Source organism: Eumetopias jubatus, unplaced genomic scaffold, assembly GCF_037043125.1.
Source record: "Eumetopias jubatus isolate StellerSeaLion01/CBP00866 unplaced genomic scaffold, mEumJub1_p1.0 scaffold_10, whole genome shotgun sequence".
Lineage (NCBI taxonomy): Eukaryota > Metazoa > Chordata > Mammalia > Carnivora > Otariidae > Eumetopias > Eumetopias jubatus.
The window spans coordinates 69,122,740-69,138,040 of record NW_028274816.1 but is presented as its reverse complement, the minus strand read 5'-3'; the positions used below and the strand labels follow the sequence as shown (position 1 = coordinate 69,138,040).

Sequence of the window (15,301 nt, the reverse complement as noted above, 5' to 3'; positions counted from 1 at the left end):
CCTCAATGACCTGGCATCCCTGGTCTCTAGCCCAGCCCCTCTCTGGAGCTCCAGAGCCCCCAGCCCCATGGCTTCTCCTGCCACACCCCTGCCTGCTTCACTTGGCTCCCTGCCCTGCTCCTGGGCACCAGCCCCTCCCCGCCTCCCTTCCATCCTCCCCATCCTTGCCAAATTACACCTCTGCTCACACTACTTACTTCTCAGGAACACCCCCCCCCCCACACACACACACACACATACACACTGCTGGAGCCCCTAGCTTCCAGGGGTGGGGTGGGGTGGGTGGAATCCTTTCCGTGACCTTTCAGGTCCTCGTCAACTGGTCCCAGATCTTCCCATCCAGTGTGCATGCATCAACCGCCTGGACCTGCTGGTGTTTTCTCATACACACCCAGCAGTTTGCCGCCTCCGGGCCTTCACAGACGAGGTCCCCTCCTCCCAGGACTCCATCCTACCCTTGTTTACATCCTGCTCCCTGGCCCATTGCAAAGGGCTGGTCCTCTGAGGCTTTCTCTGACTCCCTCTGCCCTCCCCCCCACCACACACACCCCAAGCCGGCAAAGCAGCTTCCTCTCAAAGGCTCCTATGGCCGAGGATTGAATCATGATAGTTTGTATGCGCATTTTACCTCCCCTACCAGACTGGGAGCTTCCCCAGGGCGGACACTGGGTTTGAATCATCTCCAGGTCCCCGGTATCACTCAGTGCAGGGCTGGGCCCAGAAAAGAGATCCTGCGGAACATTTGTGAATGAATGAGTGAGTAATGGAGTGTATGGTTGTCAAGAAGGAGGCAAGGCACAGGAGGACAGGAGGAGGAGAAAGGATGCCAGAAAACAGTCATGATGAAATTCGGGCACTGTTTGATCCAGCTGCAGCCCAGCGGTGCGCGGATGAGAACTTGGGACCACAAACGGCATGACTGGCCCGGGACACACAGTTGGACCCAGGACAAAGCCCCAGGCCCCATGGCAGGACTTCGGGGTGGCAGGGCACTGGGGTCCAGCATACAGAAGGCAGGTGATTGGGCCCCTGCTGACAGGTTCTGGGCCTGGACTGGCTGGCTCTGTTGCCCGGACCCAGCCCTCGTGGGAGAGACAGGTGAGGAGTCACAGCCACATAATGGCTCAGAAAGCCCGAGTCAGGAGATTCTGGCCAAGTTTATTCAGCCCATTCCAGGCTCTGGGCATGGGCCTCCGCCTCTGGGCACCACTGGCTCGCTTGCCTGAGTTTCTGCTGAACAGCAAGAAAGAACAACCTCTCCTTTATGACAGCAGCAGAGGCGCGCCATTAAAGTCCCTTGAATGTGCCACACTCAGGGGTGAGCAGCGGGGGGGGGGGGGGGGGCTTCTGAGTTCGACAGGGAACCAGCTTCTGTGGGCCTGGGAGCTCCCCAGCTGGGATCTACTTTTGCATCGGCACCTCCATCCAGCCAGGGCCCACACCAGAAGCCTGGGAGCTGCCCCTCTCCTCGTCCCCCACGTCCTCCCTCCCTGTGGCCGATACCAAGTCCAGCCACTGGGCTTGGTGACCAGGTGAACTGCACCATCTCCTTACTGCACCGCCTTGCCCCCTCTAACCCACCCTCCCTGCATGCAGCAGAAGGAACTTCTAAAAAACACCATTTCTGTCTACCATCCTTCCTGCTCACACACTTCTGTGGCTCTCCAGCCCCTGCAGGAGGGATCACAAGCCTCTAAATGTGCCATTCATGGCCCCTTACCCTCTTAGCCACACCTCTGGGCCTCTGTGTTTGCTGTCCCCTCTCTCTAGAATACCCTTCCCTCCTTCAGAAACTCAGGGAATTCATATGGATTCATACTCTCAACCTATGGATGTCTGTGCAGGCTTTGGGCAATATCCTCACGGCACCAATAACTCTGTGACCCGTGACAGCCTTTGCCAGTGTCTGTTGATGGACTGAGTGACCCCCTTCCCAAGGAGGCCACTGGACATAAGACCATGATGGCTAATCAAGTTGCTCCCCACTCCCTAACCAGGCCTGGCCCATCCTGGGGAGACAGTCCAGATGTGGATGTTGCAATAAGGAGCAGGAGAAAAAGCACACAGACCTGAGTTTAAGTCCAACTATCCCAACGCCCTACTGTATGATCCTGGGTGATTATTTAAGGTCTCTGAGGCTGTTTCTTCCCCCTGTAAAGTCCTTCTGGGGGACATCCAGAGGCCAAAACTCAACCTCAACCTAAAAGTCACACTTGACACAAAAATTAATTCAAAATAGATCACAGATTTAAATGTAATATGTAAAAACTATCAAACTTTTGGGGAGAAAATAGTAGATCAGGACCTAGGGCTAGGCAAAGAGTTCTTAGACTTGACAACAAAAGCACTACCCATAAAAGAGAAAATGGATAAAACAGACCTCATCAAAATGAAAAGTTCAGTGTGAGACACCTGTAAAAAAGGATGAAAAGAAAAGTTACAGAACAAAATCAGTAAAGTTGCAGGATACACAATCAATATACAAAGATCGGTCGTGTTTCTATACACTAACAATGAACCATCAGAAAGAGTAATTAAGAAAACAATCCCATTCATGATGGCATCAAAAATAACTAAATATCTAGGAATAAATTTAACCAAGGAGGTGAAAGACCTGTACAATGAAAATTATAAGACACTGATGAAAAAAGTTGAAGATGACACAAATAAATGGAAAGATATACCATGTTCATGGATTAGAAGAATTCATGTTAAAATGTCCATACCACCAAAGGCCATCTGCAGATTCAGTGCAGTCCCTATCAAAATTCCAATAGCATTTTTCACACAAATAAAAAAAAAATCCTAAAAATTTGTATAGAACAACAAAAGACCCCAAATAGCCAAAGCAATCTTAAGAAAGAAGAGAAAAACTGGAGACATCACTCTCCCTGATTTCAAACTGTATTACAAAGCTATGGTAACAAAAACAATACAGTATTGGCACAAAAACAGACATATAGATCAATACAACACAACAGAGACCACAGAAATAAACCCACACATATCCAGTCGATTAATTTATGACAAAGGAGTCAAGAATACACAATGGGGAAAGGACAGTCTCTTCAATAAATGGTGTGGGGAAAATGAGACAGCTACATGCAAAAGAATGAAACTGGACTACTATCTCAAACCATACATAAAAACCAACTCAAAATGGACTAAGGATTTGAATGTAAAACTTCTAGAAGAAAACATAGGGGGTAAGCTCCTTGACATTGATCTTGGCAATGATTTTTTTTTTATTTGACACCAAAAGAAAGAAAAAAACCCAAATGGGACCACAACAGATTAAAAAGCTTCTGCACAGCAACGGAAACCATCAACAAAATGAGAAGGCAACCTATGGATTGGGAAGAGTATTTGTAAGCCATAGATCTGATAAGGGGTTAATAGCCAAAATATATAAAGAACTCGTACAACTCAATAGCAACCCCTCCCCCAAAAAAACCCCCAAAATCCATTTAAAAAGTGGGCGGAAGATCTAAATAGACATTTTTCCAAAGGAGACATACAAATGGCCAACGGGTACACGAAAAAGTGCTCAACATCACTAGTTATTGGGGCTATGCAAACCAAAACCACAATGAAGTATCACCTCACACCTGTTAGAATGGCTATCATCAAAAAGAGATCACGTGTGTTGGCAAAGATGTAGAGAAAAGGGAATCCTTTTGTGTGTGTGGGTGTGCTACTGATAGGAACATATATCAGTGCAGGTACTATGAAAAACAGTATGGAGATTTCTCAAAGAACTAAAAATAGAACTACCATTTGATCCAGCAATGCCACATCTGAGTATCTACCTTAAGGAAATGAAATCATTACCTTGAAGAGATATCTGTAGTCCATGTTCATTGAAGCATTAGTCACAGCAGCCAAGACATGGAAATAACCTCAAGGGTCCATCAGCAGATGAATGGATAAAGATGTGGCATACACACACACAGAAATATTATTCAGCCCTGAGAAAGAAGAAAATCCTAGCATTTGTGACACCACTGGTGGACCTTGAGGGCATTATGCTAAGTGAAGTAAGTCAGAGAGAGAAAGACAAATACTATATGATCTCACTTATAAGTGGAATCCAAAAAAGCTGAACTCAGAAAAAGAGAGTAGAATGATAGGGCTGTGGGGTGGAAGAAAAGGGGTGATATTAGTCAAAGGGTCAAACTTCCAATTATAAGATGAATAAATTCTGGAGATCTAACGTACAGCACAGTGATTATAGTTAATAATATTGTATTTTATATTTAAAAAAAAGTTACAGATCAGCAGAAAATATGTGCAGACCATAGACCTGACAAAGACCTTGTATTTAGGATATATAAAGAGCAGGGACACCCTGCTGGCTCAGTTGGTTAGGCTTCCAACTCTTGGTTTTAGCTCGGGTCATGATCTTGGGGTCGTGGGATAGAGCCCCATGTTGGGCTCCGTGCTGGGTGTGGAGCCTGCTTGAGATTTTTCTGTCTCTCTTCCTCTGCTTCTCCCCCCCACCCCTCCCCACTCCCGCTCACACTCTCACTCGCTCTCTTTCTCTCTTAAAAAAAAAAAAAAAGTATACGGCATCAGGGAAATCCAAATCAAAACCTCAATGAGATACCACCTCACACCCGTCAGAATGGCTAAAATTAACAAGTCAGGAAACGACAGATGTTGGCGGGGATGCGGAGAAAGGGGAACCCTCCTACACTGTTGGTGGGAATGCAAGTTGGTGCAGCCACTCTGGAAAACAGTATGGAGGTTCCTCAAACAGTTGAAAATAGAGCTACCCTACGATCCAGCAATTGCACTACTGGGTGTTTACCCCAAAGATACAAATGTAGGGATCCGAAGGGGTACGTGCACCCCAATGTTTCTAGCAGCAATGTCCACAATAGCCAAACTGTGGAAAGAGCTAAGATGTCCATCGACAGATGAATGGATAAAGAAGATGTGGTATATATACACAATGGAATATTATGCAGCCATCAAAAGGAATGAGATCTTGCCATTTGCAACGACGTGGATGGAACTGGAGGGTGTTATGCTGAGTGAAATAAGTCAACCAGAGAGAGACATGTATCATATGACCTCACTGATATGAGGAATTCTTAATCTCAGGAAACAAACTGAGGGTTGCTGGAGTGGTGGGGGGGTGGGAGGGTTGGGGTGGCTGGGTGATAGACATTGGGGAGGGTATGTGCTATGGCGAGTGCTGTGAATTGTGCAAGACTGTTGAATCGCAGATCTCTACCTCTGAAACAAATAATGCAATATATATTAAGAAAAAAAAAGAAGAAGATAGCAGGAGGGGAAGAATGAAGGGGGGGAAATCGGAGGGGGAGACCAACCATGAGAGACGATGGACTCTGAAAAACAAACTGAGGGTTCTAGAGGGGAGGGGGGGTGGGGGGATGGGTTAACCTGGTGATGGGTATTAAAGAGGGCACGTTCTGCGTGGAGCACTGGGTGTTATGCACAAACAATGAATCATGGAACACTACATCCAAAACTAATGAGGTAATGTATGGTGATCAACATAACAATAAAAAAAATTTTTTTGAAAAGTATAAAGAGCTCTCGAAACTCAACAGGAAACACCAAACAATCCACTTAGAAAATGGGCAAAACACATGAACACGCATTTCACTGAAGAGGCCAGACAGCTGGCAAATAAGCACATGAAAACATGTTCTATATCATTAGTCATTAGGAAAGTGCAAATTAACACCATAGGAAGAGGTTATTACACACCTATCAGTGTGGCTAAAATAAAAAAATTGTGACAACATAAAATGTTGGCAAGGATGTGGAGAAACTGGATTGCTTGTATGTTATTGGTAGGAATGTAAAATATACATAACACAACATATATACAAATGAATATGTATAATATGCATATGAACGTTCATAGCAGCTAAATTCATAATAGCCCCAAACTGGAAACAACCCATTGTCCTTCAACAGGAGAGATGGTTGAACAGACTCTGGTCCCCCCATGCCATGAATACTAGCCAGCAACAGAAACAAACAAGCTGCGGATATGCACAAATGACCTGGATGACTTGCCAGAGAATTATGCCGAGTGGGAGAAAAAGCTAATCCCTGAAGGTTATATGCTGTACTTCCCATTTATATAACATCTTGAAATAACAACATTGCAGAGATGGAGAACAGATGTTGTCGTTGACAGGGGTCAGGGATGGAGGTGTGGGTAGTGAGGGAGGTTTCAGCCACACAAATCTACACATGTGGTAAAGTTACACACACACACACACACACACGAACACTTGTAAACTGGTGAAATCTGAACAAGTTCTGGATTGCACCGATGTCAATTTTCTGGCTATTGTATTATTGTACTAGAGTTCTACAAGATGATACCACAGGGAGAAACTGGGAGAAGGATCCCTGCGACCTCTCTGTTGGTGTGGTGGTGGTGGTGGTGGTGGTGGTGGTGTTAACAACTTCCTGTGCATCTGTAAATTCGGTCACGTAACTGCAAGGTTGGAGGGCTTCATGCCTTTCAGCCCTGAGAGCCAGGATTCCCTTCATGAGCCCCAGGGCCTACGTGCAGTCAGAAGAGCAAAAGGAGAAGCTGAGGCCCGGAAACTCTCGTTCTGGATCCTTGGCAGTGAGGCTATATAAATCAGGCTTCAGGACCCCAAAAGCAGCGCTGGCCGCCTGGGACCGCCTGCCTCTTCTCTGTGGCTGAGTGGGGTGGGGAAGATGGAGGTGTGTGCGCAAGAGTTGGGCCTACTCCAGCCCACAGCAGCCCTCTCTGGCTCTCCCCATCCCAGGGTTCAGGAGGGCGCTGCTCATCATGTGGGACCAGTCCTGGGGGGTTACCCCTCCCAGCAGGGAGCAGGGCTAGTGACTAAGAACTGGGTATCTATCTGCTCTCTGCACACCAGGCTCTGTAAAGGCTCCATCCTGAGTATGGGTCAGACGGTGCCCTATCCTTGCCGTGGGGCCTCTCCGAGTCCAGTACCCCAACTCTACTTCCACAACCCGACAGCTGGGTACCTGCACAGACTCCCCGTCCCACCTCGGAAACTGGATACTGGTAGGGTTGGACCAAGTTTACCAACAGGCCCCGCGGTCAGGGGGAGGGGCGGTGCAAATGTTGTTGACTTGCTGTGTGTTCTCAGTAAGAACACTGTCCCTCTCTGGGCTGCAATGTTCCAGCAGCTGTTGGATTTTGGTCCCTGGGCTTTCCAGAATTCCGCCACCCGGCGCGGGAAGCAGCGGAGGAAACGCGGTGCACAGGCACCCCGCGCCGATGTCCCTCGGGGGTTTGGGGGGAGGGGTGGTGAATCAGCTTCCGGTCCCGCCCCCCGGGCGGCACGTGACCGCAGGTGGCGGCGGCGGGGTGGGCGGGGCGGCATTAGTCACCAGCCGGTAGCCGCCGCGGGTGCGCTCCGCTCCGCCCGCGCGGCTCTTCTTGCCGGCTGTGCCCCGCACCCGCGCCCGCCCGGTAAGCGAGTCCCGGGTGGCGGCCCCCGGATCCCGGGCCCGCCAGCTGCGCTTCCCCGAGCCTCCTCCGGGCAGGCCTCTCGGGTTGCGGGGTCGTGGCGCCCGCAGATTTTAAGACCCCCGCGCCCTTCCCGGAAGCCGTCGGAATGCGGGGCGCCGCCGAGCTGGGCCAGCGGCCATCCGAGTTGTGCCCTGCCTCCCCCACTCTTGGAAACTTCTGGGAAGTTCCCTGCCTGCCCTGGTTCCTCCCAGAAGTTGCCTAGGACTTTAGGCAGCCCCACAGTTCCTCTGGGATGTGGGTACCCCCCCGACCCCGGCCCCTACTGATAGAGGCACACCGCGCCCAGGCGTGGGTCCCGCCCCGCCGTCTCGCCCACTGCCGCCCCACCCCCGCCCTGTCGCCCCGTCGCCCCTCCCCGGTCCCGCCCGCACCCTGACCTGACCTCTGCGTTCACTTGGGCTCTCCCGCAGGCTCCTTATGGGCAGAGCTGCTGAGGCACTGGTGGAGCCCCAGAGTGCGCCCTGCCGACGTCGGGCCGGAATTCGGAGCCTGACCTTGCCGAGTGCTCTGTCGCCCGCCCACCCCGGCACAGGCGTCGGGGCAGTGGCAACATGGCCTTCTCCCAGGTGCAGTGTCTGGACGACAGCCACGTCAACTGGCGCTCCAGTGAGTCCAAGCCCGAGTTCTTCTACAGCGAGGAGCAGCGGCTGGCCCTGGAGGCCCTGGTGGCGCGCGGCAGGGAGGCTTTCTACGACGTGCTGAAGCGGGAGAACATTCGGGACTTCCTGTCGGAGCTGGAGCTCCAGCGCATCCTGGAGACCATTGAGGTGTATGACCCAGGCTCCGAGGATCCGAGGGGTGCCGGCCGACCCCGGGGTCCTGAGGACGATGGCGTTGGCGACAGCGAGGAGGCCAGCAGGGCCGGTGGGGACCCCACTGAGGCCGAGCCACTGCCCTCTCTGGAGTACTGGCCCCAGAAGTCCGACCGATCCATCCCCCAGCTGGACCTGGGCTGGCCCGACACCATTGCCTACCGAGGTGTGACCCGGGCCAGTGTCTACATGCAGCCCCCCATCGATGGGCAGGCCCACATCAAAGAGGTGGTGCGAAAGATGATCAGCCAGGCCCAGAAGGTGAGCCAGCTGCCGGGGGGGGGGGGGGGGGGTGTCCCCCGAGGGGAAGCCGGCCCCCAGCATCCCTGCCAATTCAGTGCGCGTTCACTCACAGCACCAGTACGGAGACCGCAACACCATCCCCCCGCGCTTCTCTGTGCTGCCTCACAGCCTCCTCCCCTGCCCTCTTGGGATTCCTCAGTGTCTTTGCACAGGGATAGGGTACCTGGGTCCTCTGGCGGGTGACCATGGGCTGCCCCATCTCAAAGGGCCCTTGTGCGTTGTTGGGGGGAGGGGCATGCATTCTGACTTCCCCAGACCCGGCAGGCAAGCAGCTTCTCCAGAAGAAAGTGCTGTGATGGGGTGGGGCAGGGAGGAATCTCGGGGTTTTCTCTCACTGCCCCTCCACACGACTCTGATTCATTCCTGCGAGGCAGGAAGCTCTCACGCACACCGTGAAACACTGTTGTTGCTTTTCTTGGGTGGTGGAGAGAGTCGGGAGTGGTGGAGGAGGCACGGAGACTAAAAAGTAGCCTCGGTCCCTCTGAGGCTGGCCTGGAGGTCCAAGTTCAAATATGTCTATTTCCTGGCTGCGCTGGGCAACGGAGAGTGACTTGCTCACCCTCTCTGAGCCTCTTTGTGAGCTTTGTAATGCAGAATCTTTCCAGGCTGGGATGTAGGGGGCGGGGATGGTCCTTGGGTGGAAGCGCAGTGAAGTCAGCTGAGGGTTGCCCACCTGGGTTGAATTCTGCCGGTGAAAGGACCTCAAGGGTTGCTTCTCCTCTACCCCGGCCGCGACGGGCGGCATCCCTGGTGTGGGTAGTCATTCTCAGGCGACACACTGACACACATCCTGAGAAGGGGTGCTCACCACTTGCCTCGCTGAGCCAGGCCATGAGCTGGTGTATCTTCCTGCCGAGGGGAAGTGCCTTCCCGTGGTTTCAGAGCACATCCCGACCTGATTGATAAAGCCTGCCCAAGTGAGCTGTGTTGAGAAAGATTCCGAGGCCAGGTCTGAGCTCAGTAGAGGGTGGTGAGTGATTAGCAACGTCTGTGCTGGCGGAGGTATTTCTAGCAGAGTCTAACCCTTTGCCAGGCCCAGAGTGGGGCAGCAGAGCGCACGAGCCCAGAACGCTGGCTTTGGGGACCATCCTGGCTGACAGAGCCTGGGGAAACTCTTAGGCTGAGAAACCAGAAGTGGGTCAGGAGCTGACAAGGTGGCCATGGGTTAGGTTTCTAGAAAGATGGAGTGCCTGTCCTCTGAGAGGGCTGGCAGAGTCGGAGAGCCTGTGTCTCGGAGCCTGCCTCTCGGCCTGATCCCAGGCAGCTTTGGGGCTTGGGTTTCCGGTGTGTAAAGCGGCGGTGAGGACGGAGCTGTGTCTTTGGCCGTTGTGAAGATGGAATCGGGTGACCAGAGTGAGGAAGAGTTGCAGGAAGAGGAGGGAAAGCGGGAGGAAGAAGGGGCCTTCATAGCTCTTGGGCTGAATAATCCGCCCCACACCTGCTAGGGGGTAGGCAGGCACGGCTGACGTCATGTCTGACTTGAGGTCGTGGAACCCAGTCCTCTGGGAGGGCCTGTTGGGATCCCATGACCCCTTTTTTAAACATGGGGAAACTGAGGCCCAGGGTGGGTCTTGACCTGCTGTGCCAGGGTTCTGCCTCCTCCACCCCTCTCCTCCCCACCAGGAGTAGGAAGGAGACCGGCACCAGATCCCTGCTCGGCATGGGAACGGCCAGCAAGTCTAATCTGCCCCAGACAGGAAGACTGATGGCCTGGCCCAGTGATGGGGCCAGATAGGGGCACCCGGGGCCAGGCTGGGCAGCAGGGCATCCTCCCCACGTGTCTATGGCCAGGGCTGAGACCCAGCCACCCCATGCAGTCCCATGGGCCTCTTGTAACATCATTTGCTCCCCACAAAAGCCCCACCAGGCTGTTGGCGTCGCCTGTCTAAGGTGACATGGCCAGGGTGAGGTCCATCTCGGGTTAGAACCCCGGTCTGTGTGGTACCACCGTCGGCGGGGCCCCCTGACCAGCTGGCATTGCCGTCTGACCCCTCTGAGAATGGGGGCCCACTGCTGAGACTGCCCGCTACCCTCGGGCCCAGCAGGAGGATCTGGGGTCTTTCAGATGAGAGCACGGAGAACAGGAGCTTGTTCACACCCCAAGCGCCATGGTGAGCCACACCTCTGCTTTCCATCCTTTGTGCTTCCCTGTCACATCATCTAGGGACCAGAGGCCAGCGTGGTGTGTGTGTGTGGGGGGGGGCGGGTGTAATGACACTAGCTACTGGTTTTTGAGTGCGAGGCGCTTTATAATTTCAGCTAGTGGGATCTGCCTGTTTTCCAGATGTAGAAACTGAGGCCCGACTGGTTCGTCCCTGCCGATGTCACCTAGCTAGTTCTTGGGTGGAGGGGTGGGGACCAGGCCTGTGTTGTCCTTAGACTCCAGGACGGGTCCCCTGCCCATCCTGGCCTTGACAGAACACAGTGACAGGCAGGGCAGGGAGGGGCAGCTCAGCCACACAGCCTGCAACCCTCCCATCTGCCCTGCTCCTGCGGCTTCCCAGGCTCCAGCGCTGGGCCGAGCCGCTGACGGATGCTGACGGCGGATGCTGACGAGGTGCTTTGCCTGGCCTGCCCGCCCGCCGCCCCCGGGAGCTCTCCCTGCCTTATGTCTCCCCGTGAATCACTTCTTTCCCTTCGCCCCCGTGTCTTCTCCTCCCTGCCACCCCAGCAGCAATGTGAGAACACGCCCCCCTCCCCAGGCCTGGCATGGGGGGCCCGCTGTCCGGTTGCTTGGCCCGAACACTGACCCCCTCTCCCACCGGGGCACCTGGGCTGGGGCTGCTGGTGCTGACTCAGGGTGGCCCGGCCCACCACCTCCTCCTCCTCTGCCTGGCCCGTCAGCACGGCAGGCAGACCCTGGGGCAGGGAAATGACACAGCACACAGCCCGTCCCAGCGTGGCCACCAGGGAGCGGCTGTGTTCCCGGCGAGGCTGCTGAACTCCCCCCTTTCCCAAAACACTAGAACGAAACTAGTGGGCCACAGTACGAGGAGCCCAGAGTCCCTGCTCTTCCTCCACTGCTGGGGGACCCGGGACGAGCCCCAGCTCTTCTTGGAGCCCCAGTCATCTCATCTGTAAAATGGGTACGGGCATCGAAGATTGGGTCCTGGGTCTAACTGTACTGGCTGTATGGCGCTGAGCAGGCAGCCTGTGTTCTGTGAGCTGTCTTCCAGCCCCAGTGGGCTCTAAGTGTTTGAGACAGAGCCCCCCCCCCCCCCCGCCCTCCTCCCCGGAACCAGTGATTTACCTGGGGAAAAACCTGCTTCGGGGTTCCAACTGCATACCAGAGATCGGGCCTGTAGCATCATGCCTAGGAGGGATGAGCCCCAGCCTTGCTTGACTGCAGCCTCTGAGAGAGAGGGGTGAGGCTGAGCTGGGTCCTGGAGGGGGCTGGGGGGGGCGGAGTGCCCCCAGCAGGACCCTAGTGGTATCGCTTTGCCAACCCCAGACAGTCCGGGGAAGCTCCCAGGGGCAGGGGTGAATCGTGTACAGGTGAGGACACTGAGGGAGCGTGAGTGTGCAAGGCTGGACTAGAACCCACTTCTTGTGCCTACCGGGTCCGGGCTTGGGAACGGAGACCCAGAGAGGTTCAGTTTCTTGCCTCGGGCTACACAGCAGGAAGAGACTGGAACCAGGTTTCCTGATGCCTGATTAACCTCACAGTCTTTCCTGTCAGCCCCCTGCCTTCACACGCTGACGTCCTGGCTCACGGCTTGGCTCCCGGAGAATAAAAGCAGCTTAATGAGGTGCTCATTAAATGCCAGGTATATGCCAGGTGCTGAGCGGGCACTTTACCTACACTGGAACCCTCCCAGCAACTGCATAAAGGAGGTGTTGCCTCCTCAGTGCAGATGAGGAGCCCGAGGCTTGGTGGAGCTCAGAGCCGGCAGACGTCTTGGAGGAACTGGGCCCAGAACCGAGGTCTGCAGGCTCTGAGCCTCCTGTCCCCAGGGGAAGCAGCATCCTGGCTCTACTCTCTGGGGCCCTGCCGCTAATGGGAGCATTGGCGCCTGGTTGCTGCCCCCAGCTTGACTCAGGACAGTAAAAGCCCTTTCATGAGGCTCCTTGTCCCCATCAGGCTCCCAAACACTGGGCTCTCCCGACCGGGGCGGGGAGGGCAGTGGGGTGGCCGGTAGAGGTATGACCACACCGGGACTAGGGAGAACAGGGCGACTGGAGGCTGAGACCCCTGCAGGTCCCTCTGGAGCAGGAGGGAGGGCTCTCATTTCCCCTGAGCTCGGTGGCACCAAGGCTGTCCTCTAGAGGCCCCAGGGATGGCCCATTGAGCTGTTCCCAAAGCGCATGTGGCGCGTGCTGGAGCCCGGAAGGAGCAGGGGCCGGGCCCAGGCTCAGGCCGCGAAGCGACGGAGGTGCATCCTGCCTGCTCCAGGAATTCCCAGCCCAGGCCCGGGGCCCTCACCCGCCAGGTGGGGAACGATCTGATAACATAATCCCAGGTGTCAGCTCCATCCTCTCCAAAGGCTTTCTACCCAATGGTGTTTGCATCTAATTGAGAGTTTGAGGAGAGCCAGGAGCAGCTGCCAGGAAGGAGGGCGGGCACCTCGGGGCCTGGCGCACGCTGCCAGCCTCCTGCAGCCACCCTCCCTCCCGGGACCCTGTCGTATTCATGTCCCAGATGAGGATACTGAGGTTAGGGCACTAAGACCTGCAGGACCTGCTAGGCTTCACCTGAGGGTCTCTGGTCTGGCGGGCCTGCATGGCACTCCTGGTCTCCCGGGTTCAGCAGGCTCATCCTGAGGCCGAGAGTCCTCCCGGCTGGGCCAGCAGAAAGGGGCCGGTCCTCTCACAGTCCCCTGGTTCTCCTGTCCGGCTCAGCCACCCCCTTGCTGCATGGCCTTGGGCCCCAGTTTCTTTGTCTGCAAAATGGGGATTGGACACTTGTCTTGCAACAGTAACAGTGGTGAGCACCCACGAGCTCCCGAGTGATCCGAGGATGCTGAGCGCGGGGCAGGGCCGCCCCTCCACTCCAGGACCCTGCCCTACATCCTGGCAGGCTCTGGCCTGGCTCCTTTTGGCTTCTGGGTGCTCTCCAGGCTTAGGTGTGTTCCCAGGCTAAAGGCAGTGCAGGGCAGTGGGAAGAGGGACTTCCAGACCATGCAGACCCGTGGCCAAGCCTCAGCTCTGCTGTTACCTTGCCGTGCTGCCCCAGGATAGTCACTTCGCCCCTCTCACGCTCTGTTCCTGCCTCCTCATTGCCACGGTGTTGCCAATACCCGCCTCAGAGTTGTGGAGAGAGTGCAGTGTGGTGTCTGGCACCGAGCCGGCGTTTCGTAAATGCGAGTTCCCCCCTCTCTTCCTTCACCCTCCCCTCTCTCCTGACAGCCTCGCTTTGAGAACAGTCTGGGTTGCAAAGTGGTGAGCTCCCTGTCCTGGAGGAGTTCAAGCAGGGGCTTGCTGGAATGCAGTAGAGACGAGTGGGCATCAGGTGGCCCAGGGGCATCAGGCCTTCTCTGGCTTGCTGTGTGACCTTGGGCAAGCCCTTTCCAGGCCAGTCCTCCTGGGGGATTAGGCTACTCAATGACACCACAGTGTCTGTCCCTCCTGGACCTTAGGGAAACTGAGGTTTTACAGGTTTTCGAATTTTCCGATGTGAAAATCCTCAGCTGGTGCCATTCACTGATGACTCTGGGGGGGTCTGGTTGGCTGGACCTTATGCCTGCAGGTCTGGAAGTTCGCAGGGGAAGGGGGCTAGGCCTGTCCTCCCGGCTCATCATGGGCACAGCCCCGGTCACCTGACAGCCCTCCCCTACACTCTGCAGGGCCCCTTTCCCTTGCAGCTTTGCTGAGCCTTGGTGAGGGGGCCAATGTCTATCTGGGGAAGGCTGGAGACTCAGGGCCCGGCCCACGCTGCTGGGCTGGCCTGGGCTGGGCCCCTGGACAGAGGGCTCTGGGCGTGACCAGTATGCGCCTCTTGACCCCATCCTGTTGCAGCCATTTGGCACTCAGGAGGCCCGAGCCTCCTTTAATTGGCCTTAATGAGGCTTCTGTTTTAATAGTCCAGAGGGTGGGGAAGGCGCCAGGGTTGATGAATGTCAGAGGGGAGAGACTCGGGTTATCCATTGCACCCCCTCATGTTACCGAGAAGGGAAGCTGAGGCTGTGCCCTGGGCCACCCTGGGAAGGAGTGGAAGAGCCAGGAGGCCCTGAGGCATTTACCTTCCAGGCAGAGCTGATGATCAAGAGTCTGTTTCAGGACCCGGGGTGGGCTCTGGGGGTCAGCGGGTGGAGTCAGCCAGGATGTACACAGGATTCCCCTACCAAGGGAAGAGCCCTAAGCAGGAGGCCTCTGCCACTGGCTGACCGTGCGGCTCTGGGACAGGGACTCCCTCTCTGGAAAATGGGAGTGGTCACTGCTGCCCATCCTTAGTCCCTGGAAAAGGGACACCTGCATGAGTGTCAGAAAGCTGGCCTGGTTATCCTGACCCTGGCTTGGGTCAGCAGGTGTAATGACCTACGCAGACTCCCTCCCTGGGAGGCAGGACCAGGCTGTTCCCTCAGGGACAGGCCTTTGGAACCCAGAGGATGGGCAAACTGGTTTGGAGAGTGTCAGAAGTCAGGAGCAGTGCCCCCCACGGTGGGGCCAGGGGCTCCCAGGTGTCTTCCCCAGTGCCTGGAGAACCTTCTAGGCCTTGCCGTCTCCT

General features: G+C 55.3%; 2 protein-coding genes across 5 annotated transcripts in view; one reads left to right on the top strand and one right to left on the bottom strand.

The window, feature by feature from the left end:
* SLC5A10 (solute carrier family 5 member 10) overlaps positions 1-15,301 on the bottom strand; it is a 57,628-nt gene that overhangs the window by 8,943 nt on the left and 33,384 nt on the right. The gene's annotated exons all lie outside the window — the stretch shown is intronic.
* The window catches only part of SACK1G (scaffolding CK1 anchoring protein G), a 28,599-nt gene continuing 21,260 nt past the window's right edge, over positions 7,963-15,301 (top strand). Inside the window, exon 1 of the mRNA XM_028089500.2 lies at positions 7,963-8,595. Coding sequence (XP_027945301.1) covers positions 8,074-8,595 — 522 coding nt within the window. The 5' untranslated portion in view covers positions 7,963-8,073. The remainder of the gene's footprint in view (positions 8,596-15,301) is intronic.